Below are 22,389 nucleotides of genomic sequence, written 5' to 3'. Positions count from 1 at the left end.
CAAATAGATATGTAGCAAGTGTAACCGCAACATCATAGGCACAAAATAATGAAGAAAACAAAGGAAATGTGAATTAGTATAGAAGGTCTATTCGCTTACCAGGTTAGTGTAATTCGATTTAACGCTGTAATAAGGCGTTTATCTATCAGTAGACGATATTTACTGAACTTATACATATATAAAATTAATAGTATTTTCAAAACGTGTTTTTTTCAGTTCAGTTCAATTTTATCTAGTAAAATAACGAATGGTTTGATTACGGAATTATAGATGTCACTATTTTAATACGTATACTGATGGTAAGGCTGTGATATACTGTTAAAACTATTTATACTATTAAATGTATATACTATTAAATTATATTATATATTATATTATATTAAACATCAACCCTATTGCAATAATATTACAACTAGACATCAGCAATGAGTAAATTAAACAGAAGGAAGGCCATAGGCAGGAGTGAAGAGGTGAATATTAAGATTAGATTTAAATATGGAAAGAAAGGAAGATTGTTTGGCTACAGTTGGGAGGGAGTTCCACAGACGAGGATCAAGTGTGGAAAATGCCATATTACCAAAAACCAGTTTATATATACGCGTGCACACACACACACATCTCTCACCATAGAGGTAGCATGATGCAGTGTCTACAACCCACAGTAGTTGTGAGATGTGACAAGAAGGTTTGCTGTGTCTGTCCAGAGCATGGAGACCTGGAGGGGACCGTAGGAGGGCAACAACCCAGCAGCAGGACCACTAATTCCTCCTTTGTGCAAGGAGGAACAGGAGGAACAGTGCCAGAGCCCTGCAAAATGACCTCCAGCACGCCACAAATATCCATGTTTCTGCTGAAACTGGCAGAAACATGAGGGTGGTACAAGGGCCCGACGTCCAAAAGTGGGGCTTGTGCCGACAGCTCCACACCGTGCAGGGCGACTGGCATTTGCCAGAGAACACCAAGATTGGCAAATTCACCACTAGTGCCTTGTGCTCTTTACAGATGAGAGCAGGTTCACACTGAGCACACTGAGTCTGGAGACGTGACGCTGTGGAGAATGTTCTGCTGCCTGCAACATCCTCCAGCATGACCGGTTTGGCAGTGGCTCAGTAATGGTGTGGGGAGGCATTTCTTTGGAGGGCCGCACAGACCTCCATGTGCTAGCCAGAGGTACCCTGGCTGCCATTAGGTAGTGAGATGAGATCCTCAGACCCATTGTGAGACCCTATGCTGGTGCAGTGGGCCCTGGGTTCCTTTTGATGCATGACAATGCTAGGCCTCATGTGGCTGAAGTGTGTCAGCAGTTCCTGCATGATGAAGGCATTGATGCTATGGACTGGCCTGCCCATTCCCCAGACCTGAATCCAATCAAGCACATCTGGGACATCGTCCACAAACACCACATTGCACCACAGACTGTCCAAGAGTTGACTGACGCTTTATTCCAGGTCTGGGAGGAAATTCCTTAGGAGAACATCCACTGTCTCATCAGGAGCATGCCCAGGTGTTGTAGGGAGGTCATACAGGCACGTGAAGGCCGCACACACTACTTAGCCTCATTTTAACTTGTCTTGAGGAATTTCCACTGAAGTTGAATCAGCTTGTCATTTGATTTTCCACTTTGGTTTAGAGTATGATTCCAAATCCAGACCTCCATGGGATAATAATATTGATTTACATTGATCATTTTTTATGTTATTTTGTTCTCAATAGTGTGTGTTTGTTCTTCATCCACAGATAAGTAAATGCAGAGGACAAAGTTTGATTGCGGTGAAGAATCACAATTGACAAATATGGCACATTTCATCATTTCGTTCGTTATGTACACCTAATGCAATGAAACGCTTTTCCTGGTGAAAGAGTTATGGAAGCTCCCCAAGTGGCTAACAGCTGACATTACAATCATGGTGATGGCCTAGTTTGCACAAGTTTGTAGCTAGTTTAAATGCAGCTGATCATCCTTTAATAATTCAATTCAGTTTATTAAGTAATTCAGTTAATTTCTGGTAGCCTATATTTAGCCTCCGTTTCTCTTTGGTGGCCCCCTCTTACAATTGTTGCCGGTGATCTGTTGTAATGTAAAGTCAAACCTTTTTCTTTTTTATTAGAATCAGAATCAGAAATACTTTATTGATCCCAGGTGGGAAATTGCACTTATTACCATAGCAACCTGAATAGGTATAAGCCCTCCCAAGATGTAAGTTACAGCAAGAAATGATACATTTTTGGTTCACTTTATGAATATTATTGGATAAAATGGGACCCAAGGCCCCAGCTGGACAACATGAATTCAAAATTGCCATTGAGTTTACTATAATAAATTATACTATAATACTACTACTGTAGTAATTATTAACAATTGTGATTAAAATAACAGCAATAATGTGTATATTTGTGTCTTGTGACACTTTTGCCCAGTGCTGCCAGGAATAGCTTTAGCCACTACAACCATGAACTGGACTAAGCACTTCAGAAGATAAATTAATAAATAAATGTACTGGTACAAGGCCAAACCTTTATGGTTTTGAATAAGATAATACTGAGCAGTTTTGCTAATTTTGAAAATTGAAGATTGAGTAGTGCAGTAAGTTCATATAAAACATCAAGGAGATCATGTATGGATCAGAATCAGACTTTATTGGCCAAGTATGCTCACACATACAAGGAATTTGTGTTTGGTTACAGTAGCCCCCAGTGCACAATATCTAACAGTAACATCACCGACGTAAAACATTTACTCACACACAAACGCACACACAAAACATACATTGTAACTGTGTGCAAAGTAGTATATCTACAATAAAGTGCTGAGAGCAGCAGTAAAAGGCACTGAGGTGCAGACTGAGTTAAATAGATAAATTAAACTGAATTAAATAAGATGTATAAATAAGAGGAAATTACTGGCAGAGACAATAGGTACAGTGGTCCTTAGGCACCAGGGCCGGTGCCACGGGGGGGCGAGGTGTCAGGCAAGGTGTCCCGCCCCCTCAATGTAAATAATAAGACCCATTTATTTTACAGCAATCGCTACATGGTGCCCCCTCGCCTGCTCAACAATCGTTACACGCCACAATTTACGTTCGACACCCCCCGCTCAACAACTTACGTTCGCCACCCCCCACTGTATATGTTCTGGCACCGGCCCTGTTAGGCACCATCACCAGATTAATAAAGTGCAGTACAGGAGGTGAACAGGGTGAGAGGGATAAGCCGGATATGGATTGTGAGTCTTGTGTGTATGTAACAGACTGTATCCTGGATGTTGTGTTGTAGTGTTCAGCTGTTCATAAGAGTGATGGCATGTGGGAAGAAGCTTCTCTTTAGTCTGGTGGTCTTAATCATCAGTTGTCTAAAATGCCGTCCCGAGGGGAGACGCTGGAACAGGTGGTGTCCAGGGTGTGACACAATCAGACACAATATTCTCTGCACGCTTCCTGGTTCTGGTGGTGTGCAGATCTGGTAGGGTAGGTAGTGTCACACCGATGGTCCTCTCTGCAGACCTGGGGCCTCATGTACGAACGGTGCGTACGCACAAAAACATTGCATATGCTATGTTTCATGCAAACGGTCAGATGTACGAAATGTGATTTGAACGTGAGAAAGTGCGTACACCCACGACACCTTCACCTCAGACGTACGCATGTTTCTAATGTGTTTTCGTCAATTAGTGACACTTATAGGTGATGCATTGAAATTACAACTATTAAGATATCCTTCACGAACACATTGTAGTAAGCCCTTATTGGGTAAAATAAAATAAATTAATGAGAAAACTAAACAGTAAATTAATCAGACAATTTCTGATTAAACATATATATATATAAACATGCATATAAATGTTGCGCTGGAGTTCTTGGGAGATGGCAGCATTGGCATTATTGGAATGTATTGCTAATGGCCGAATTCGCAGAGAGCGCGTTTTCCATGACCATTAGGCCTATGATTTTTTGGCCCATGATGATGAGTGGCTTATAAGCCGTTTCAGATTTCCAAGAAGATTTTCTTGTGTTGAGTTGGGTCCAGTTTTGGAGAGAGAAACGCGAGGAGTTGCGCATTGCCAGCGACAACACTCGGCTTCCAGGTAACTGGCTCGTTTCAAAGAGAACTGGCAGACCGGTTGGGGATATCCCAGTCATCTTTGAGCCGGATCATGCCAGCTATTTTGGATGGGATCATCTGCATGTTAGCTAGGTATATAAAGTTCCCATATGAAGCGGTTGACCAGGCAAACATTAAAGCGCAATTTGCAGCAATAGCCGGTTTCTCTAATATAATCTGAGCGATCGACTGCACACACATTAAAGGCACCATCTGAGGAGGAATTTGCTTATGTGAATAGAAAGGACGTTAATTCCACAAACGTGCAAATAATCTGTGATGCAAAAATGTGCCTTACTAATGTAGTGGCACGTTGGCCTGGATCAACCCAATAGGCTTGTCACCTTGTCACCAAGAATTACATACTTTAAAAAATATTGAAATTCGATACCATTTTCAAAATCAAAGTCAGATACTGTGCTCATTTCCATTTTAAAGCCTTTTTATTTTTTTATAAACAAACAAATGAATATTGTATTTTGTTTCACAAATGTCAAATAAATAAAAGGTATAGTCCCTCCCACATTAAAACAGAAAAATAAATAATTGCACATTAATATAAATTAACTTAAATAATAGTAGTGCACTCTGGAATTCACATTTAGAAGTCAAAAAAGGCTAGTGCAAAAAGTGTATTTTAAGTATACTTTAAACAACTTTAACTTCAGTATTAGAGTAGAGTTCAGTATTCATAGATGATTGATCTGTTGTAGTACGATAACTCTTTTTTTCTCCCTGTATGCTGTCGCAATTACGATTCTTAAACCAAGAATATAACTAACGTTTGCTAGGATACCATAATCGGACACATAATCTTGTATGTTGTAATAATACTAGAAATGGGAATAATTACCAGCCTCTTGGAATTCTTTGTACAAATCTGCGTGCCGGTCCTTCAGGTGTTTGGCCAGATTCCTTGTGTTAAGCTAGGTTTATACTTTTGCGAGTGACCGTAGCGCGCGACCCTGCACGAACCGCAGAGGCGTTTATATTCTTTGCAGTCTCACATTCTTTGCAGTGTTGTCTGGAACGTTATGTGGTAGTATAAAGAAACACCCCTCAAAAACAGGGGAAGGAACATTTACCTGACAAATTTTTATGTTGTATTGTGTTTCAGGTTTGAAAAGTGCTGGAATTTAGGCTAAAGTACTTGAAAATGCTTGAAATTGTAACTTCATTTCACAACAAACAGAACTGTCTGACTGAACAGTTCTCTTGTATTACGTTAACCTCTTGTAATTCCAGGACGAAACATGAGAGAACGTGAAGACGTTAAGATTTGCGTTTTGAAAATAAACATCCATTAAATAATGTGATTAATTATTTTGATTATATGTATAAATATTTAACTTAATTAAGTTTATTGTGCTGGGAAATATTGAAATGGACCTGGAAAGTGACGTACAAGTGCTTGAATTCCACCTTGTTAAGGTGTATGATCCTTGCAAATATGACTTTGTTCATTGCGCTGAGGTGCGGTGCGTGCGAAGTTACAAAATTCGAGAGGTGCACGACCTTGCGAATCGACAGCGCGCGAGGCCACCGCGATTACGTCATTTTCGCCGCGCAGACCCTCACGCCGCCCACAGAGTGTCAAGTATAAACCAGGCTTTAGCGCCCTTCGTTGAAATGTTCCGAAAGCACCGCTTGATTTTCCATCTGTATCTGCTTTGAATCCAAAGTATTTCCACACGGTACTTCTGCTGCTTTCTTTGCTTATTAAGACGAGCTGCGAACACACTGTGTTTGCTTTAGCTGCCATTTTAGCATTACAAACTGTTCTGTGCATTGGAAGCTTGGGTGGGTCAAACAAAAGCGCATTTTATATAAAAAGAATCGATACTTGGAGAAATGAGTATTGTACCGTTTCAGAATGTTCAGTATCGATACGTATCGATATATCGATTTTTTTGACAGCACTACAACCCAATGATTCGTACATCCTTACAAACTGCATGGTTGGGATAAGATTACAAGCTAGCAGAGTGCGTGACGGGTGGCTTCTTGGTAACAAATTTTAAGCATTTAAATAAAAGCATTTGACATTTCCAGCTATAATTCATTTTAAACATGGGTAATTGTTAAATTACTTAGGAAACAGCGGCTACGTGCTCAAGATGTGGCTGATGTAATCCACAGACTGACCGGGAGCAGAGATACAATTCTCTCCATTCTTGCACCCGGTGGTGGTGGAGCACCCAGCGAACCCAGAGCCAGGACAAATTAATGCGCAGTGCAAATTTTAACCAATTCTTTAATTGAGTCGCGGATGCTAGTGAGCGCATCACTGATATTTTTTTGGTGCATTATATTATTCTGCCAGTGTGCATTATTCTGACCCCACAACATTTAAAGCTTCACACACGCTGTCCCACTCAGACCTTTTGCGCTTTGCCGTAATGCCACAATGTGCCAAACAAACATTTTTTCCACACCACTACCTCATTCAGGAGCGTCTCTACTTTAACATTTGGTAAAGTTCCTCTTCCTTCCCCATTTAGACATGGTTTGTGATAGATCAGAGAGCAAACTTCTCCGGTGCAGGGCCAATTTAAATGAATTTGCATATTTATAGGGGGGCGTGTCACCGTGTGCACTCAATTCCACGTTGATTGGGATGTACAAAAGAAATGTGCGTGGATTGTGCTGATGTTGTAGTGCCATTTCAGGTCCTTGGAGATTGTTGTACCAAAGAACTTGTAGGAGTCCACGGCCATCACAGTACTGTCCAGGATGGTGAGTGCTGGAAGGGTTGGGGGGCTTCTCCTGAAGTCCACTCTCATCTCCACTGTTTTTGCTGTGTTCAGCTCCAGATTGTTGTAGTTGCTCCAGAGGACCACCTTCCCAACAGCCCATCTGTAAGCAGACTAATCACTGTCCCAGATGAGACCAATGACTGTCAAATCGTCTGCAAACTTCAGGATTTTGACTGAGGAGTCTGTGGAGGTACACTCTTTAATGTAGAGTGAGAAAAGCAGAGGGGAGAGAACACAACCTTGTGGGGCTCCTGTGCTGGTGGTCCTGGTTCCTGAAGTGATCTTTCCCAGCCTCACCTGCTGCTCTCTGCTAGTGAGGAAGCTGGTGATCCACTGGCAGGTGGAGGCTGGCACACTGAGTTGGGTCAGTTTGGTGTGTAGATGTCCGGGGATGATCGTGTAGAACGCAGAGCTGAAGTCCAAGAACAGAACTCTTGCGTATGTACTTGGATGGTCAAGGTGCTGGAGGATGTGACGAAGACCCATGTTCACTGCATCGTCCACCGACCTGTTGGCTTGATAAGCTAACTGCAGGGTACTACAGGATTATGAGCCTGCAATCTATGGCAATTGTTTTTATATTCCTGTAGTCCTTGAAGCCCTTAAATCCATATGTATGTTAGTTTCAAATACCTTTTCAGTGAACAAAAGAGTAATATTAAAGATGCAATTGAAATTGAATGCTGAACCCTAAGGACCACATAAGTGTCAGACCACATCAGCCCAGAACTACATGGGAGGAGCTGGACAATGACCGGAAGACAGCTGGCACCACTGTTTTCTGTGGGTAATACACTTAAGACGTTATAGTTTATGATGTCAAGTCATGCATGGCACGGAAGGTTCCCCTGCTTAAATCAGCTCACATCCAGGCCCACCTTAAGTTTGCCCATGACCATTTTTATGATCCAAAGGAGTCATGGAAGAAAGTTCTATGGTCAGAGAGAATAAATTAGAACTTTTTTGCTGTGTTTGGAGGACAAAGAAAGATGAGTACCATCCCAAAAACACCATCCCTACTGTAAAGCATGGGGGTGGCAGTATCACGCTTTGGAGCTGTTTTTCTGCACATGGAACAGGACAACTGCACTGTATTAAGGAGAGGATGACCGGGGCCATGTATTGCGAGATTGTGAGATCAGGTCTGGCTCTAAGTTGGTTTCTCCTGCCGCTACAGGGAAAAGCTCACGAGCCAGTTCCAGGCAAAGCTCCTGTAATTGTCAGTGATGAGCCACAGCTGTCTTCCTTCTTACTTTAGGGAGAGGGCTGTGGCATCTCACTGCTGAATTGTTTGGACTCCATGCTGTACATTTTGTCAGCCAGTTCTTCTTTGAGTCTCAAGCTTTGTCCCTGGTGTGTGTCACCACTCTCTCTCTCTTTTTGAACCTTTGCTCATTCGAGTACTCTACTCCTGCGCCTCTTTCTGGCCTCCCTCAAGTTTTCTATCACTGTTATTTTTCTGTCCAGTTTGGTTTTGGTTTGGGAAGGGTTTTTTGTTCTTTGTGGCGTTTGCCTGTTACTGTAACGAGTGATGGAGGCAGGCTGTCACGTGGTCCTGCCTCCCCCCTGTCAGTAATGTCTTTTGTTTTGTTCTCTGTGTGCTTGAGTGTCTTTTATTTTGATATTCCTAGATGTCTGTTTTCACACCCCTGCCTTGTTCTCCGCTAACACTAAAGAGCTTAACAGACACGGGGGTTGTAGAAGGATAGCGAGGGTAACAAACACTGATTGAAACAGACCGGGGTGTAAGGGAAGAAATTAGAAGCATACACAAAGAGGCAGAGCATAAAATGGCAAGGAGTTACGTGCAATAATATAAACTAGGTAAGACAGAGAGAAGACAAGGCAGAGTAAGGCAGGGCGAGGAAGAACTTATGAACACAATGACTGACAATGAGGGGTAGAACAGAGGGGTTTTAATATACTGAAACATGGAAGTGAAACGAGATGCAGGTGGAAACACTGAGGACAGGGGCGTGGCAGACAGAAGGGAAACCAAGGAGACGAGGAAACAAGGTGGGGCTAGGGCAGATGACACGGGACTGGGAAGGAGGGCTGAGCTGGACGTGACAGTTACTTCTCCTAGCGTTTTTTGTTTATTGGCTTTACGTTCTCATTTTACGTGTTGAGTTTTCCTCATTCTTTGAGTTCACGTTTAATATTTTCTCCCGGGTGTTTTACGGTTGAGTTTTGGTTCACATGTTAATTTAATCTACATATTTTTCTGTTTGTTTTGTTTCAGTCGTTTCCCTCTGAGTTTTACCAAGTTTCTCACTCTTCAGTGGTAGTCATTTATTTGTTATCGTGAACCAGCACTTGGGTTCAAACCCTGTCTCTATAACCGGTGGTGGATTCCGCTATCAAATCCAACAACGTCACAGTAATACACAAATTAATTATTTAAAATATCACACATTGTGATTTCTGGATTTTTAAAGATTATATCTCTCACATGCTGAAAATTTCAGACCCCTCCATGATTTCTAAGTGGGAGAACTTGCAAAGTTGCAGGGTGTTCAAATACTTATTATGTCTAATGTCTAAGCCTATGTAATACTTTATGTAGTGATTAAGTTTAAACTGTAAGTGTTTAAAATTCATTCTTCTTCTTGTGGTGAGTGAGCTAGACAAAGAGGTTGAAGAATGTGGTTTACGTATGTTTCTGGTTTAGGTGAAAAGGGACCCTAGTCCAAGGGTCAAAGGTCTGGTGGGCCCTTTTCCTGTCTCTACCGAGACAAAAACATCAAGGCCCCTTTCTTTCCTACTCGTCTTTCTTTTTCAATATGTATGACATGCTATGCAGGTATGAGGGGTCCTAGTATTCTTTGAACAACTCGCATATATAGGTGTGAAGATGCATAATTCAAGAGGGGAAGATTTCACATTGGCCAGAGAGCTCTCTCAAGCAAGTCTTAGGTGCTTGATTTGATGCTTTTAGTGGCAGAATACAAATTATGAATAAAAGTGAATGAATACAATGTTTTATGAATAAAAGTTTTAAACACATACCTATTTTATGTTATGTAAAAGTAAAAAATAAATGCACCAATTAAACCTGAAACGAACAGGTAGTGATATCCTATACATTTAATTGTATTGGTAAATACAGGGTTGAGGCAGCAGGTATGGCCATTTCTACCTTTAGTGAAGTTGCCTCTGCTATGCTGACTGATATGGAGAGGTTGTGGCTGCAGAGCCCAGTCTTACTGTCAATGTAATGACGTTGATATGATCAGAATATCAAAAGTAGAGGTTGTCACATCTGACACGTCCGCCAGCGTGAAACATAAGTGCAAGCCTGAGCACAGCTAAACAGCTGAAAAGACATCATCAGGAAATTTGTGAGGGACCTACATATGGAGCAGGGATGGTTGACTAGGTTGTAAACAGGACTGAGTGACTAATGTGCAGGACAGACATACAACAATCTAGGGTGAGAGTTCTACAGGTTGCAGTGTGTGTGCTGTGTTTGCGTTTTATTGAAGTTAAATTTAGTCATTACATTGTTCTGTTTTGCTGTTGTTTGTCCTTTTATTGTTGGGGATGCTCTACATCATTGCTGCTAATGATATGATTAGATTTTAAGTAAGTAAACAATGGTTTCCAATACAAATTCATGAAATTTCAAAATTTAGGCCATTTTCTCAAAACGAGTTTTTTCTTATACTCTGAGCCAGAAATCTCCAGTTCACTTGTACTTACATATATGAAACTTTCCACTTTTATTCATATCTATATTCAGAAGGTTTTTACAGAAGGAATTCTTCATATATCAATTATAGCCTGAATTATCTAACAATTTATGCCTAAAAACATGGCGAAAGTTGATAATTTTTTACTTATGACAGTATTTTCTGATTTATAAAGTAATAAAAAGAGATATTCAGAATTCCTTCTGTAAAAACATTTGATTCTAATGTGTTAACAAAATGAAACAAGAATTTTGAACCTGACTTTATGCATTGTTCAGATTTCTGTTCTTGAATTATATGCAAATTTGCATATATTTAATTAGATAATGCCTAATTTGCATATTTAAACATAACATTTCAGAAAACTTGTAATACAAAAAGTTATTCTCTTAATGTCATTAATCAATGTGGTAAGTTTCATTGTGATTGCTATTAGATAATTTTTTTACCCTATTCACCTGTAGTGTCTTGCCTTAAGCAGATTTAAATGAATGATATTGCAATTTTCCATGTGCCAACATTGTCAACAAAAAATGTAAACAACGCACGTGACACTTTGTCATGTAGGGCTACGCCCCCCTCTCCTAGCTGTCACTCCGGTTTCCCTGTTCCTCGTGTCTGTGTTGTTCCCTGCTTTTTGAGCCCGCCTTGTTGTCTGTTTCTATGGTTTCCCCACGTCTGCCACGCCCATGTCGTTATTGTCTTCACCTGTTTCTAGTCTAGTTCAATGTATTTATCGTCCCCATGTCTCCCATGTCGGTATTGGTTATTTTGTGCTACTTACCTGTTTGTTCTCTTGCCTTGATCGTGCTCTAGTGGATTTAACTGTTTGTTTCGTCTTCGTCGTAAGTACGTTCAGCCTAGTCTTTGTTTCCCCTGCCTTTTTTTGTTCTTTGTGCCACCATGCCCGTTTATATTTCATGTTCGGACTGCCTACCTGTTATGACCCCTGCCCGGTATTACGACTCTGCCTTGGAATTCCATTCAATAAATCTCGCTCTCTTCAGCGTTTGTGTCCACCTCCCTGCTCTGACTCACGCAGTTCGTTACACTGTTAAAGTGCACTATTGCACTAAATATTTCCCAGCACGTTAAACTTAAAATTAAATATTTATACATATAGCCGATATGATTCGATATAATTCACTTTTTAAATTACATTATTTAATGGTGGTTTATTTTCAAAACGCCCAATCTTAACGTCTTCACGTTTTCTCATGTTTCGTCCTGGAATTATAACGTAATACAAGAGAACTATTCAGTCAGACAGATATTTGTTGTGAGACGAAGTAGTTACAATTTCAAGCATTTTCAAATAGGCTACATAGCCTAAATTCCAGCACTTTTCAAACCTGAAACACAAAGCAACATTAAAATTCGTCAAGTAAATGTTCCTTTCCCTGTTTTTGAGGGATGTTTCTTTATACTACCACATATCGTTTGCGCGATGTGTGGCGGAGTCGCGCGCTATGGTGACTTGTGAGATGGCTTCCCCCGCTGCCTGCATTGTTTCACTTTCGGCATATTACTTGGGATGCCTACGTCTCAAGTGATTGAATAAATTTGTTGTACTGGCATCGGACGTTTTCACGTGTTCTTTGCACACTTTACATATCGCTGTAGTTTGGTCTTGATCAGTGGAAGAAAATCAATTCCAGATTACAGAGTTGTATTTTCTCTTTGTTACCAGCTCCTCGGTTTGGCTTTCAGCCTTCGTTGTCCACTTTTAGTTTTTACAAACACAACATGGAGGCGTGGAAGACGCACAGTTCGCTGTGATTGGTCAGTTCTAGGTCAGATTGGTCCTACCCACTCAAAAGGACATACACTGGACTTAATATGTTGTTCTGGTCTCATCCCTTCTAACTGCGCAGCTGATGATCTCCATATAACTGACCATTTCCTACTTACTTGTAACTTTTCACTCTCTGTCCAAATCCAAACCATCACGTTACATTGCCTTCAGGAATATCAAAAACTTTAATTCAGATGTTCTCACCGCCAGCCTCGACAACATTCAACACCCAGTCTTTTCATCCCCACCCGATGAATTGACTACTCACTACAATAACACTTTAACCAGCATCCTGGACTGTCTGGCCCCAGTGAAAGTTTCTTTCACTCACTCTGCCCCATGGTTCACCCCTGAACTCCGATCACTGAAAGCTAAAGCCCGTCAGCTCGAAAGACTCTATAAAAAATCCGGTCTCACTATACATAAGGTAATGCACAAAACCCACATTATATATTACAAGGACAAAATCTCCCAAGCAAAATCTACATACTACTCAGGTTTAATTGATACTAACAAAGGGAACACTAAAACATTGTTTCACCTAGTCAACGCATCTCTCCAACCTACAGCCCCCCTACCCCCACACTTTTATTCAACAGCCTCCTGTAATTCACTAATGACATTTTTTCATGAAAAAAATTGTAAAATCCACCACAACATCATTAATCCTCTATCTCCTCCACCTCCACCCCCTACACCACTCTCCCAGTCACTCTCTCTTTCCTGTTTTCAACTCCCTGACTCAGCCTATATTTCTGATACTATTATTAATTCTAAACCGTCCTCGTCCCAGCTGGATCCCCTCCCCACAGTCTTAGTCAAGTCCTGTATCTCCTCTCTGCTCCCCCTCATTACTGCTATTATACATTCCTCACTTAAATCTGGTATTGTCCCTTCACTTTTCAAAACAGCAATAATTACTCCAATTTTGAAAAAACCCGGCTTAGATCCCAATAACTTTAATAACCTCCGCCCCATTTCTAACCTCCCCTTCCTCTCCAAAATTTTGGAAAAAATTGTTGCGACACAACTCAACTCTTAGCACTCTTTCCCTAAATCACCTATATGAAAAATTCCAGTCTGGTTTTCGCCCCCTCCACAGCACGGAGACTGCCCTTATCAAAATCACAAATGACCTCCTTATGACTGCTGACCAGGGCCGGAGTGGGACATTTTTTCAGCCCGGGAGTTTCATGCCCAAATACGGCCCAAAATAATTTTCCCCTCCCAATCGGCCCAAACTAGAGATTGACATGAGCCGGCCCATCGGGAATCCTCCCGAATCTCCCGATTAGCCACTCCGGCTCTGCTGCTGACTCTAATTCTTTCTCCATATTGATTCTCCTTGATCTGACTGCAGCTTTTGACACCATTTCCCACACCATCCTTTTAAATAGATTATCTTCCATAGGCATTAACCATATCACACTCAACTGGTTTCACTCTTATCTCTCTGGCTGCACACAGTTCATACAACTTAAATCCTTCAGGTCTCAGTCCTCTTCGGTTTCTTCTGGTGTGCCCCAGGGGTCTGTCCTGGGGCCCCTCCTTTTCATCATCTATCTGCTACCCCTTGGAAATATATTTCGCACATTTAACATTGATTTCCACTGCTATGCGGATGACACCCAGCTCTACATAGCCAGTAAACCTAGCTCTCCATTCCCTCCCTCATCCCTCTCCAATTGTCTGTCTGAAATAAAAATCTGGTTCTCCTCTAATTTCCTTAAACTAAACTCTGATAAAACAGAAACATTGTTCTGTGGTACTAAATGCACACTATCCAAAGTTCACAGTTCCTCTATCCTGATTGACAGCTCCATAGTCTCCCCCTCACCACAGGTTAAGAGTCTGGGTGTCATCTTAGACAGCACTCTTTCATTTCACTCCCACATTAGCAATATAACCCGGGCTGCGTACTTTCATCTCCGCAACATCAATCGTCTACGTCCCTCTCTCACCCCACACACTGCCTCTATTCTTGTTCACAGCCTCGTTACCTCCCGTATTGATTATTGCAACTCTCTCCTTTATGGCCTTCCTCAAAAGTCCCTCAATAAACTTCAACTGGTTCAGAATGCAGCCGCTCGTATTATCTTTAGAACGCCCTCTTCTCACCACATCTCACCTATCCTCAAACAACTCCACTGGCTACCGGTTAGATTCAGAATACATTTTAAAATCCTCTTATATACATTCAAGGCACTCCACAATCTGGCTCCACCATATCTCTCAAACCTCCTCACTATCATATCTTCCTCCCGCTCCCTCAGATCCTCCTCCTCCACTCATCTATCTGTGCCACCTGCTCGTTTAAGTACTATGGGATACAGAGCTTTCAGCCGCTCTGCTCCCAAACTCTGGAACGCTCTCCCGCCAGACATCCGCAATATAGATTCACTCCCTCTTTTCAAAACACGACTTAAAACTCACCTGTTCAACATCGCTTACTCCCAATGACCTCTTTGTCTGTTTTTTGTTTAGGTATGTGTTGTTTTGATACTGTATGTGCTGCATGTTTTCTAATTTCTTGGAAAGTGTCCTTGGGTGTCCTGAAAGGTGCTTGAAATAAAATGTATTATTATTATTATTATTATTATTACGCCCTACGTCTGCCGCATCGGCGGGAACCAGCATAAAAAAAGTCATTGCGCTGATTGGCAAAGGCAATCTATACGATTTCTCTAATTTGGTAGATCGCCTGCAATTCTCCACTCGTCATCGCCATTCACAATTTTATATCATATCGTGCACCTCTAATCTCAACCATATTTTCATATCGCAGGCTTTCAAGCCATTAGAATAGGACCATCTCCAAGTTCGCCAGAAGAGGGTGCCAGAGCACTTCCTAAGTCTTCCTATAGAGGAAAGCTAATACTTGGTAACTAAAGTTTGCTGATACCTTGTTCTAATTTGTTTACCAGTTGGTTACTATTCACATTCATTGAACAATCAACTGAAGATCAGTATATTTATTTTACTCATTTAATTTCTGATTACTTCAATAGTAATTCAGTTGCTCTATCTTGTGTGGCATCCCACTGATTTCCCCTGTACTGCAGAAGTATTGGGATAATTATTTAGCACAGTTATCAGATTCACTGTCTTTGTATAACTCCACTGTTGCAGTCTTTTATCCAGTGTGCTAGTGTTTAGTTTCAGAGACCATAATCACCTTTGCACAATTCTTTTTACTGAAGAATCAGTAATTTTTTTTTCTGAAGCTCAAAGGATGTTGACAATGTGACGACGGGTGTACGATTGGCACACACCGCGTCAGAAAATGTAGAGAGAGATGGACCCAAGCGCCGTATGAAGCAGGCAGGAGATAATCGTTGAAAATTGCGTGCGTGCAATGAACCCACACGCAGATCAACAGAAAATAAATCCCACAGCTTGCACGTAAACACACACACACACACACACTGTAGAAAAAACCAAAGTCAAAAGGACGCGGAAAACTCAACACGCAAGAAAACGAAACTAAAAAGGACGCGAAAGACTTCAACGCGTGACAATGGAACTAAGGACGCCAGAGGAAAACTGGCAGCAGGCAAACACTGCAACAAAACAAAACCCTGCCCAATATTAAAGAGTAACCGATAGGAAGAGAGATAGCTGGAGGAAAACTTGAGAAGCGCCAGTAAAAGGCGCAGGAGATAGACACTCGAAAGTAAAGGGTAGAGACAAGCGAGAGAGAGAGAGAATGGTGGCGAAACACCTTCACAAAGAGAAAAGAGAAAGGGCTGAGAACGTAACGGTAAAACCAAAACGAATCAGCAATGATCCATCTCCACAAGCTTCTTTAAGAAGCCATGGCAACAGGTGAAACAGATCATTGCTGATTGCGCTGATTCTGTCTAGGACTGACTCGGGTGCCTCTTGTGGAGGTAGAAGGCGTGGCATCCGAGCCAGCCCTGACAGACAAACCTCTAAAGGACTCCTTTGAGGAGACCCCTACCATTCCAGATCTAGTTTTTAAAATGTTCCTTCTATGTCAGCAGCAGGCTAGCCTAGAAGTAGAAGCACTACGCAAGGAAAATAGACTCCTAAAACAGGACACTGCTAAGCTCAGTTCTGAGGTTGAGAGCCTTCACCACAACCTTCAACTGACCACTCATGCGCTGAATGACGTGCTCACTGAAAGTGAACGTCACACAGAAACTGCCAATCTCCAAAGGGAGAGTGAGCTTGCCCGTGCTAGAGCGCAAGATTTCCTTACAACTAGGTCTGACACCTCTAGAACTTCTAAATTAGTTTCTGTGGAAAGCCAACATAGACAGCACTCCACAGGTGATGATGCACCTGTTGTACATCCTAAGGCCCCGGCTCCAGTCCCCAGTCTTAGGTTAGATGTAACTAGTTCTTCCTCAGAGTATCCATATGATACTACTGACTGTTCAGCTTCTGAAGCTCAAAGTGAAGCCTCTGTGGAGAATCACCCTCCTAGAGCAAATGCCCCGTCTGCATCCTCTTGCTACGAGTCAGCAGAGCCCTCTTACTCGTCCCTAGCTTCTGCCCACTTACTCTTGTAGGTAGCATGCTAGACCAGCAGGTGGCAGTACCACTGGCAACACATTGAACAAGCTTGCTTTGACGGAAGTAAGGGTGTGTCTACAGTCAAGGTGTTCAATACCCTGAACAGCCATTCACTTATCTCTCTCTGGTTTGACTGACACTGAGGTTAGACCTATTAAAGAGAGGCTCCGCCATTTCTCTCTCGCCGGTTTTCTTTATTGAGAGCACGCGAACTTTGATACGACTAACAGCAAACAGCTGAAAGTCGTACTACTTAATTAACGAGCCCAAGTTACGGTGTAATCTACCAGCATACTGATCAACGTTACCATGACAACAGATTCACCGAACTACTTAAATTAAGTTTGATGACGCGGCCACACAGACTGAAACAAAGGCGATCAGTTCCCTGTTAAACCGTGAACGAGACTCTCATTCCTGGACCTCAGAAGGACGATTTCCAGCTCACCTGGACGACGTCGCTTTTTATCAACGAGGAGCCTGTGGTGGTAATTCCCTCCTAATTCAGGGAGGACGACGAAACCACCAAAAACCCTCCACACGTGAGACTCTTACCGCTGGGCATAGTTTATAAAAGGTCATAGTTACTTGAACTTGTCAGGAATAGCCAATGGCATAACCAAGTTCACCATGCCCACATTCCATATGTACTTAAGCACCAGAACTACACTTCCTGGTTGCGAAGTATTGCCTCCATGTTGTCACGTACCAAGCCTTTATTCCTGACTGTCTCTCTGTGCACCGAACTCTGCTTGTCCCCTAGACCACGTCTCCTGCCTGATCCCTGGTACCTTCTCGGACTCTGCTCTCGCCTCATGACCCCGGACCGTCCTGACCACCGCTACTTCGCTGCAGCCCTGCACCAGCATAACACCGCAGCATCGTCTGCGCGGCTCGCTGTACAGCATTGTATCAATAAAAACAGATCATTTCCGCATCAGGATCTCTCTCTGCGTGCTCTATTCGTTACAGAACTGTAGACTTATCTAAGTTTAACTAAAACCTTCTCAGTGTTTTGTGTTCAACTTTGTTTAGATAGTCTTCATCAAGATTTGTATATACAAAGTTCTCTTTGCTGTGCATGCCACCATCTTTTATTTATCTGATTAATTGACAACTTGTAGTCTTCCCCATTCTCAGACACACCACATAAATTTTTAGTTATTAAGCCAGCGCCATTACTCTTTGTTCTGACCATGTTAGAATAAACCAGCTGAGCTCATTAACATAGTCACGCTGCTCTACTGTTTAAAGTCAGCGCCATTTTAGTTGCTTTGTTCTCTATAGGAGAACTGAAACTACAACCCCTGCCTCCTCACACGCGCACAAGCACGTGCACACATTACTCTCCTCCCCTTTTTACACACACACACACACACACACACACACTAGATACCCAGTCTTCACTGTAAATATACTGATCCTTGTTGATGCTGTTTGTTTTAGAATAGTTGGTTTTAAATAAATGTATCATTTATTTTCACCAAATTGTCTGTGTTGATGTCATTCAAAAGTGGTTGTTGCCAAAACCTCCAAAGAATTCATAGTTAAATCCTTCAGATACCAAACCATTAATTACCTTTAGTTGATAAATAAACTTGTGGTTCTGGTATAATTAGAATATGAGACTGATTAATAATTAGGTAAAACAAATTATATCTACTTTAAAGGATTAGTAGGTGAAACCCCTACACATGTTTTCCCTCTTACGGCAATTTGATACATGATTCGTTAAATATGAATTAATATGACTGTGATGATGTAGATGTACACATCACCAATAGATATAGTATAAGAACATATTATGATTATACTTACCTGTGACCAGTCTGCATCCGGTGGACCAAAAGAGTAAGACTCCCTACGTCTGTACACTTCAGGAGTTTTGGGTCGCGCTTTATCACAATGACACTTATTTTGGGTACATTTACCTTCTAAATTGGCAGGCACCCTTCTTCAATGCTACTCATCTCTGTGTTAAAAGACAATCAAATCAATGGGCCGGAGCAAGAGTCTGCTAAAAAGTGGGGATACAGTGGCATCGATGTGGTGCAGTTTTTAGGGCTACTTTTGAGTTGGGCTACCGCGGGAGTTACAAGTCAACACTAAGAATAGATCGCGATATAATACTTAATTTGTCTCAATTTTACACACTCCCCCCCCCTCCCCTGTTGTCAACTTACACTCGCCATTCGCTCCCATACCCCCCCCCCCCCCCCCCCCCCCCCCCTCCCCCGTCAACAACTTTGGGCTTTGGGCTAGTTTAGGCTTCTGAAGGGCGGGTTTTACACTGATTTTGTGCAGGATATATTTGTAGGACCTGGCAACCCTGCTTTGACCATAGCGCGACTCCGCCCACCTCGCCCGCGCGTTTAAATTTGCGTCTTCTGCATCTTACTTAAGCCTTCGACCACAGAGAGCGGTCTACAGTCCACAGCAATCCATCTAGCCAGTGAATTGGTCAATTTGTCTGACGTGGACTTTGAAATTTTGTTTCTTAATTTGAACCCCGACATGTGGTCGAGTGTTGACTGGCGACACTACTTGTACTAGGAATACATTTAGCAGCTAAGTTATCATTACTGACCTGCGCGTTAGCCCCAACATGTTTTGCGTTGTGGTGGTAACAAAGGGTGGAAGTGCTCCTGTGATAAGTGAACTCCTTATAAAGTGCAAATAACAATATTTGTTTTTTTATTATTATATTTACTATTTATATTATATATAAATAGTAAATATATATAAATTTATACTATTTATAATATATATAAATTTATACTATTTACTATTTATATTTAAATTTCCCATCCACCAGCATAGCCTCTTCAGTCATCTCCATCATGCTCATCTTATTGTGCGTCCATATAATCTGTACGACTGAAATATTCCACGGTGTCTCTAAGTGTCTCGTGCGCTAAATGCGTTAAAATGCGTAAATTTTTTTATTTCGTTATTTTCCCTGTAATTGATTAATCGAAATTAACGCGTTAAATTCCCACCACTAATTAAAATGTATAACACTGTGCTTTGTAATAGACCCTAGAAATAAAAGAGAATGAATTTAACAAACATTAATGAATAGGATGTGGTTTTTACACAGTTGTAAAATGAATAATTTAGGTGAACATTTACCCCACGTGTGGACACAAATATGGCTAGTGGAGCAAGTTTGGGTTAGTTGAGGTCAAAAAGATAGAACTACGAATCGTGTGTACAGACTATGTGTGTTAAGGAAGGTTCTGGCGGTCGGTGGGAGTTGGGGGTGTGTCAAGGCTGAAGTTCCATCATGCAGAAAGTATGCAGAAAGCAAGCAAAGTGAGTTTACATATTTCAAATATGTGGAACTTCAAAAACAAGGGTTTGGGAAGATAAAATGTTTATGAATGTTTTATTAGCGCTTTATTAAATAGCTGAACAAACAAACAAAAGATAAGTAAATAGTAAATAGATGTTCACGTAAACCTTTTGTTGGAGGACCTGTACAGTTAAGACTTGAAAGATACAATTACCTTAAAAAACTGGTTGAAGATGAAAGAGTTTAGTTTTCCTTGGTCAACTTCAAAATTCCTCATAATTCAAATTCAAAACATTCATAACCGGACGGAAGATGTTTTTCACTTGTTTACTTCAGTACATTGTCGTAGAAAATAAATGTTTTATATCTCACAGCTGTAAAGTGAATGCTTGTACAAGACCATAAAATGTCGCAGTCATATGTGACATCAAATGAGATGTCACCTGTTAAAAACAAATGATTAGGAAGAAATATTTAGGATGGCAGTTTATTAGCAAGCTTTTAACTGTCAATTACTATGCGCATGTCCCAGGACAGGGTGGGAACATGTAGAAGGTGAGCCAAAACTTTATTTAATCTGCTGACCCTGTACTCTTCCTTTAAAATGTGGGGGGACACCCGAAGCCCCCTTAGTCAGGATGCATAAGGGGAAAAAGTTTGTGTATGGAGGGTGTGACACACACACACAGACACAGACGTACACATGCATGTGGAAGGCATATTTTTAGTGACTCCTGATTAATTCCTAAAGTAATAAAATGTCTTTAATCTGCTATCTCTAAGGTAAACTTAAGGTTAGAGCTTGTGACCAAAGTCATTGGAGGGGCAAAAGTTTTAGGGACTCCTGATAAATAATCAGTGTTGTATAAAGTATTAGAGACCCATACTTGAGTAAAAGTACAAGTACTCTATCAAAAAATTTACTTGAGTAGAAGTGTCACGGTACGGCGGGCCCCCTACTGGTCGCCCCCGTCTACAGCGGCAGCTGTCCTGTCACGTGTTGCATTGTGTTCGTCCCTCGGGTGGGCGGAGCCCGTGATCCGTCTCACCTGAGGGTCGTTTGTTCGTCTATATATGTGTGACCGGTGTGTTTCTGCGTTGTGTAAAAATTATCCGCCACATGCAATCTTTGTAGGCGATCTTCTTTTTATTCGATCAGCCACTCCTGTTGATACATAACAAGTGCATTGAACAATGCTGACAAACTCACTCCAGCACTCTCTCCCACGATATTAAAATGAAAAGGGGCCCGCGCGCGCAACGCGCATGCCTTGCTGCACATACCTGTTGATACATAACAAGTGCATTGAACAATGCTGACAAACTCACTCCAGCACTCTAAAAACATAATAGAAGAAAAGTGAGTGAAGCACAAATAACAGATTTGTACAACATTTCCCCATCACCACCATAACTGAAATAAAATGGGTGGATAACAAATAGTGACATACCTCTCCCACGATATTAAAATGAAAAGGGGGGAGTTAAGATGGGTGGTCGCTATTTATACTTGGGGGGAAACACCACAAAAGAAGAAAACAGAAAGGGGAGGAGTCTGGATCCCACATATTCACAACTAGATAAACAGATAAACAAATACAGTACATTTTGTGTAATTATACAAGTGACAGATCAACCTGGTTACATTCACCCCCCAGAATTACACAAAATCACAAGACGCACAAAAACACTCAGCAATATTACATGAACCAGTAAGAAAACGGTGACATATGTCAGCAAAACGCTACCCAAATGAAGGGCTAGGAGACCTGAGGACCGCCTGGCGCCCGGCAAGGCCCCAGGATACCCCATAGACACAAAGAGGTGCCATTTACACCTCAAAATGCATGTCACATACAATTACTGGGAAATCCTAGGAGGAGCTGTCCTCCAATAAAGTGGAAATAAAAACACATGAGAAAAAAAACAAGCAAACAACTATCCATCAAACAGCAGGTGGAGAAAAGAGTATATATAATAATAATAATAATATATATATATATATATATATAAAAATTCACACATTCATTAAAGGTGAGCGAACATTCTCAGTGTCAAATAGCGACTCTCTTTGAGTCATAGACTCTATCAAACGGCAAACAGGTCTGAGCACCCTACCAAAACGTGAGGTGAACCTACTACTCAAGTCGGTGCTGTGCTCGTCAGAAGGACGAATGAAGTGGAGAACAGGCAGGTGATCTACAGTAGCATCTG

At 41.5% G+C, this 22,389-nt stretch overlaps 1 protein-coding gene across 1 annotated transcript in view; it reads left to right on the top strand.

The window, feature by feature from the left end:
• LOC143498571 (transmembrane 6 superfamily member 1-like) overlaps positions 1 to 17,788 on the top strand; it is a 51,570-nt gene extending 33,782 nt beyond the window's left edge. Inside the window, exon 10 of the mRNA XM_076993713.1 lies at positions 17,644 to 17,788. Coding sequence (XP_076849828.1) covers positions 17,644 to 17,661 — 18 coding nt within the window. The 3' untranslated portion in view covers positions 17,662 to 17,788. The remainder of the gene's footprint in view (positions 1 to 17,643) is intronic.
• The last annotated feature ends 4,601 nt before the right edge of the window (positions 17,789 to 22,389 follow it).

The sequence above is a fragment of the Brachyhypopomus gauderio genome, chromosome 2, assembly GCF_052324685.1.
Source record: "Brachyhypopomus gauderio isolate BG-103 chromosome 2, BGAUD_0.2, whole genome shotgun sequence".
Lineage (NCBI taxonomy): Eukaryota > Metazoa > Chordata > Actinopteri > Gymnotiformes > Hypopomidae > Brachyhypopomus > Brachyhypopomus gauderio.
This window is presented reverse-complemented; position numbering and strand designations above follow the sequence as displayed.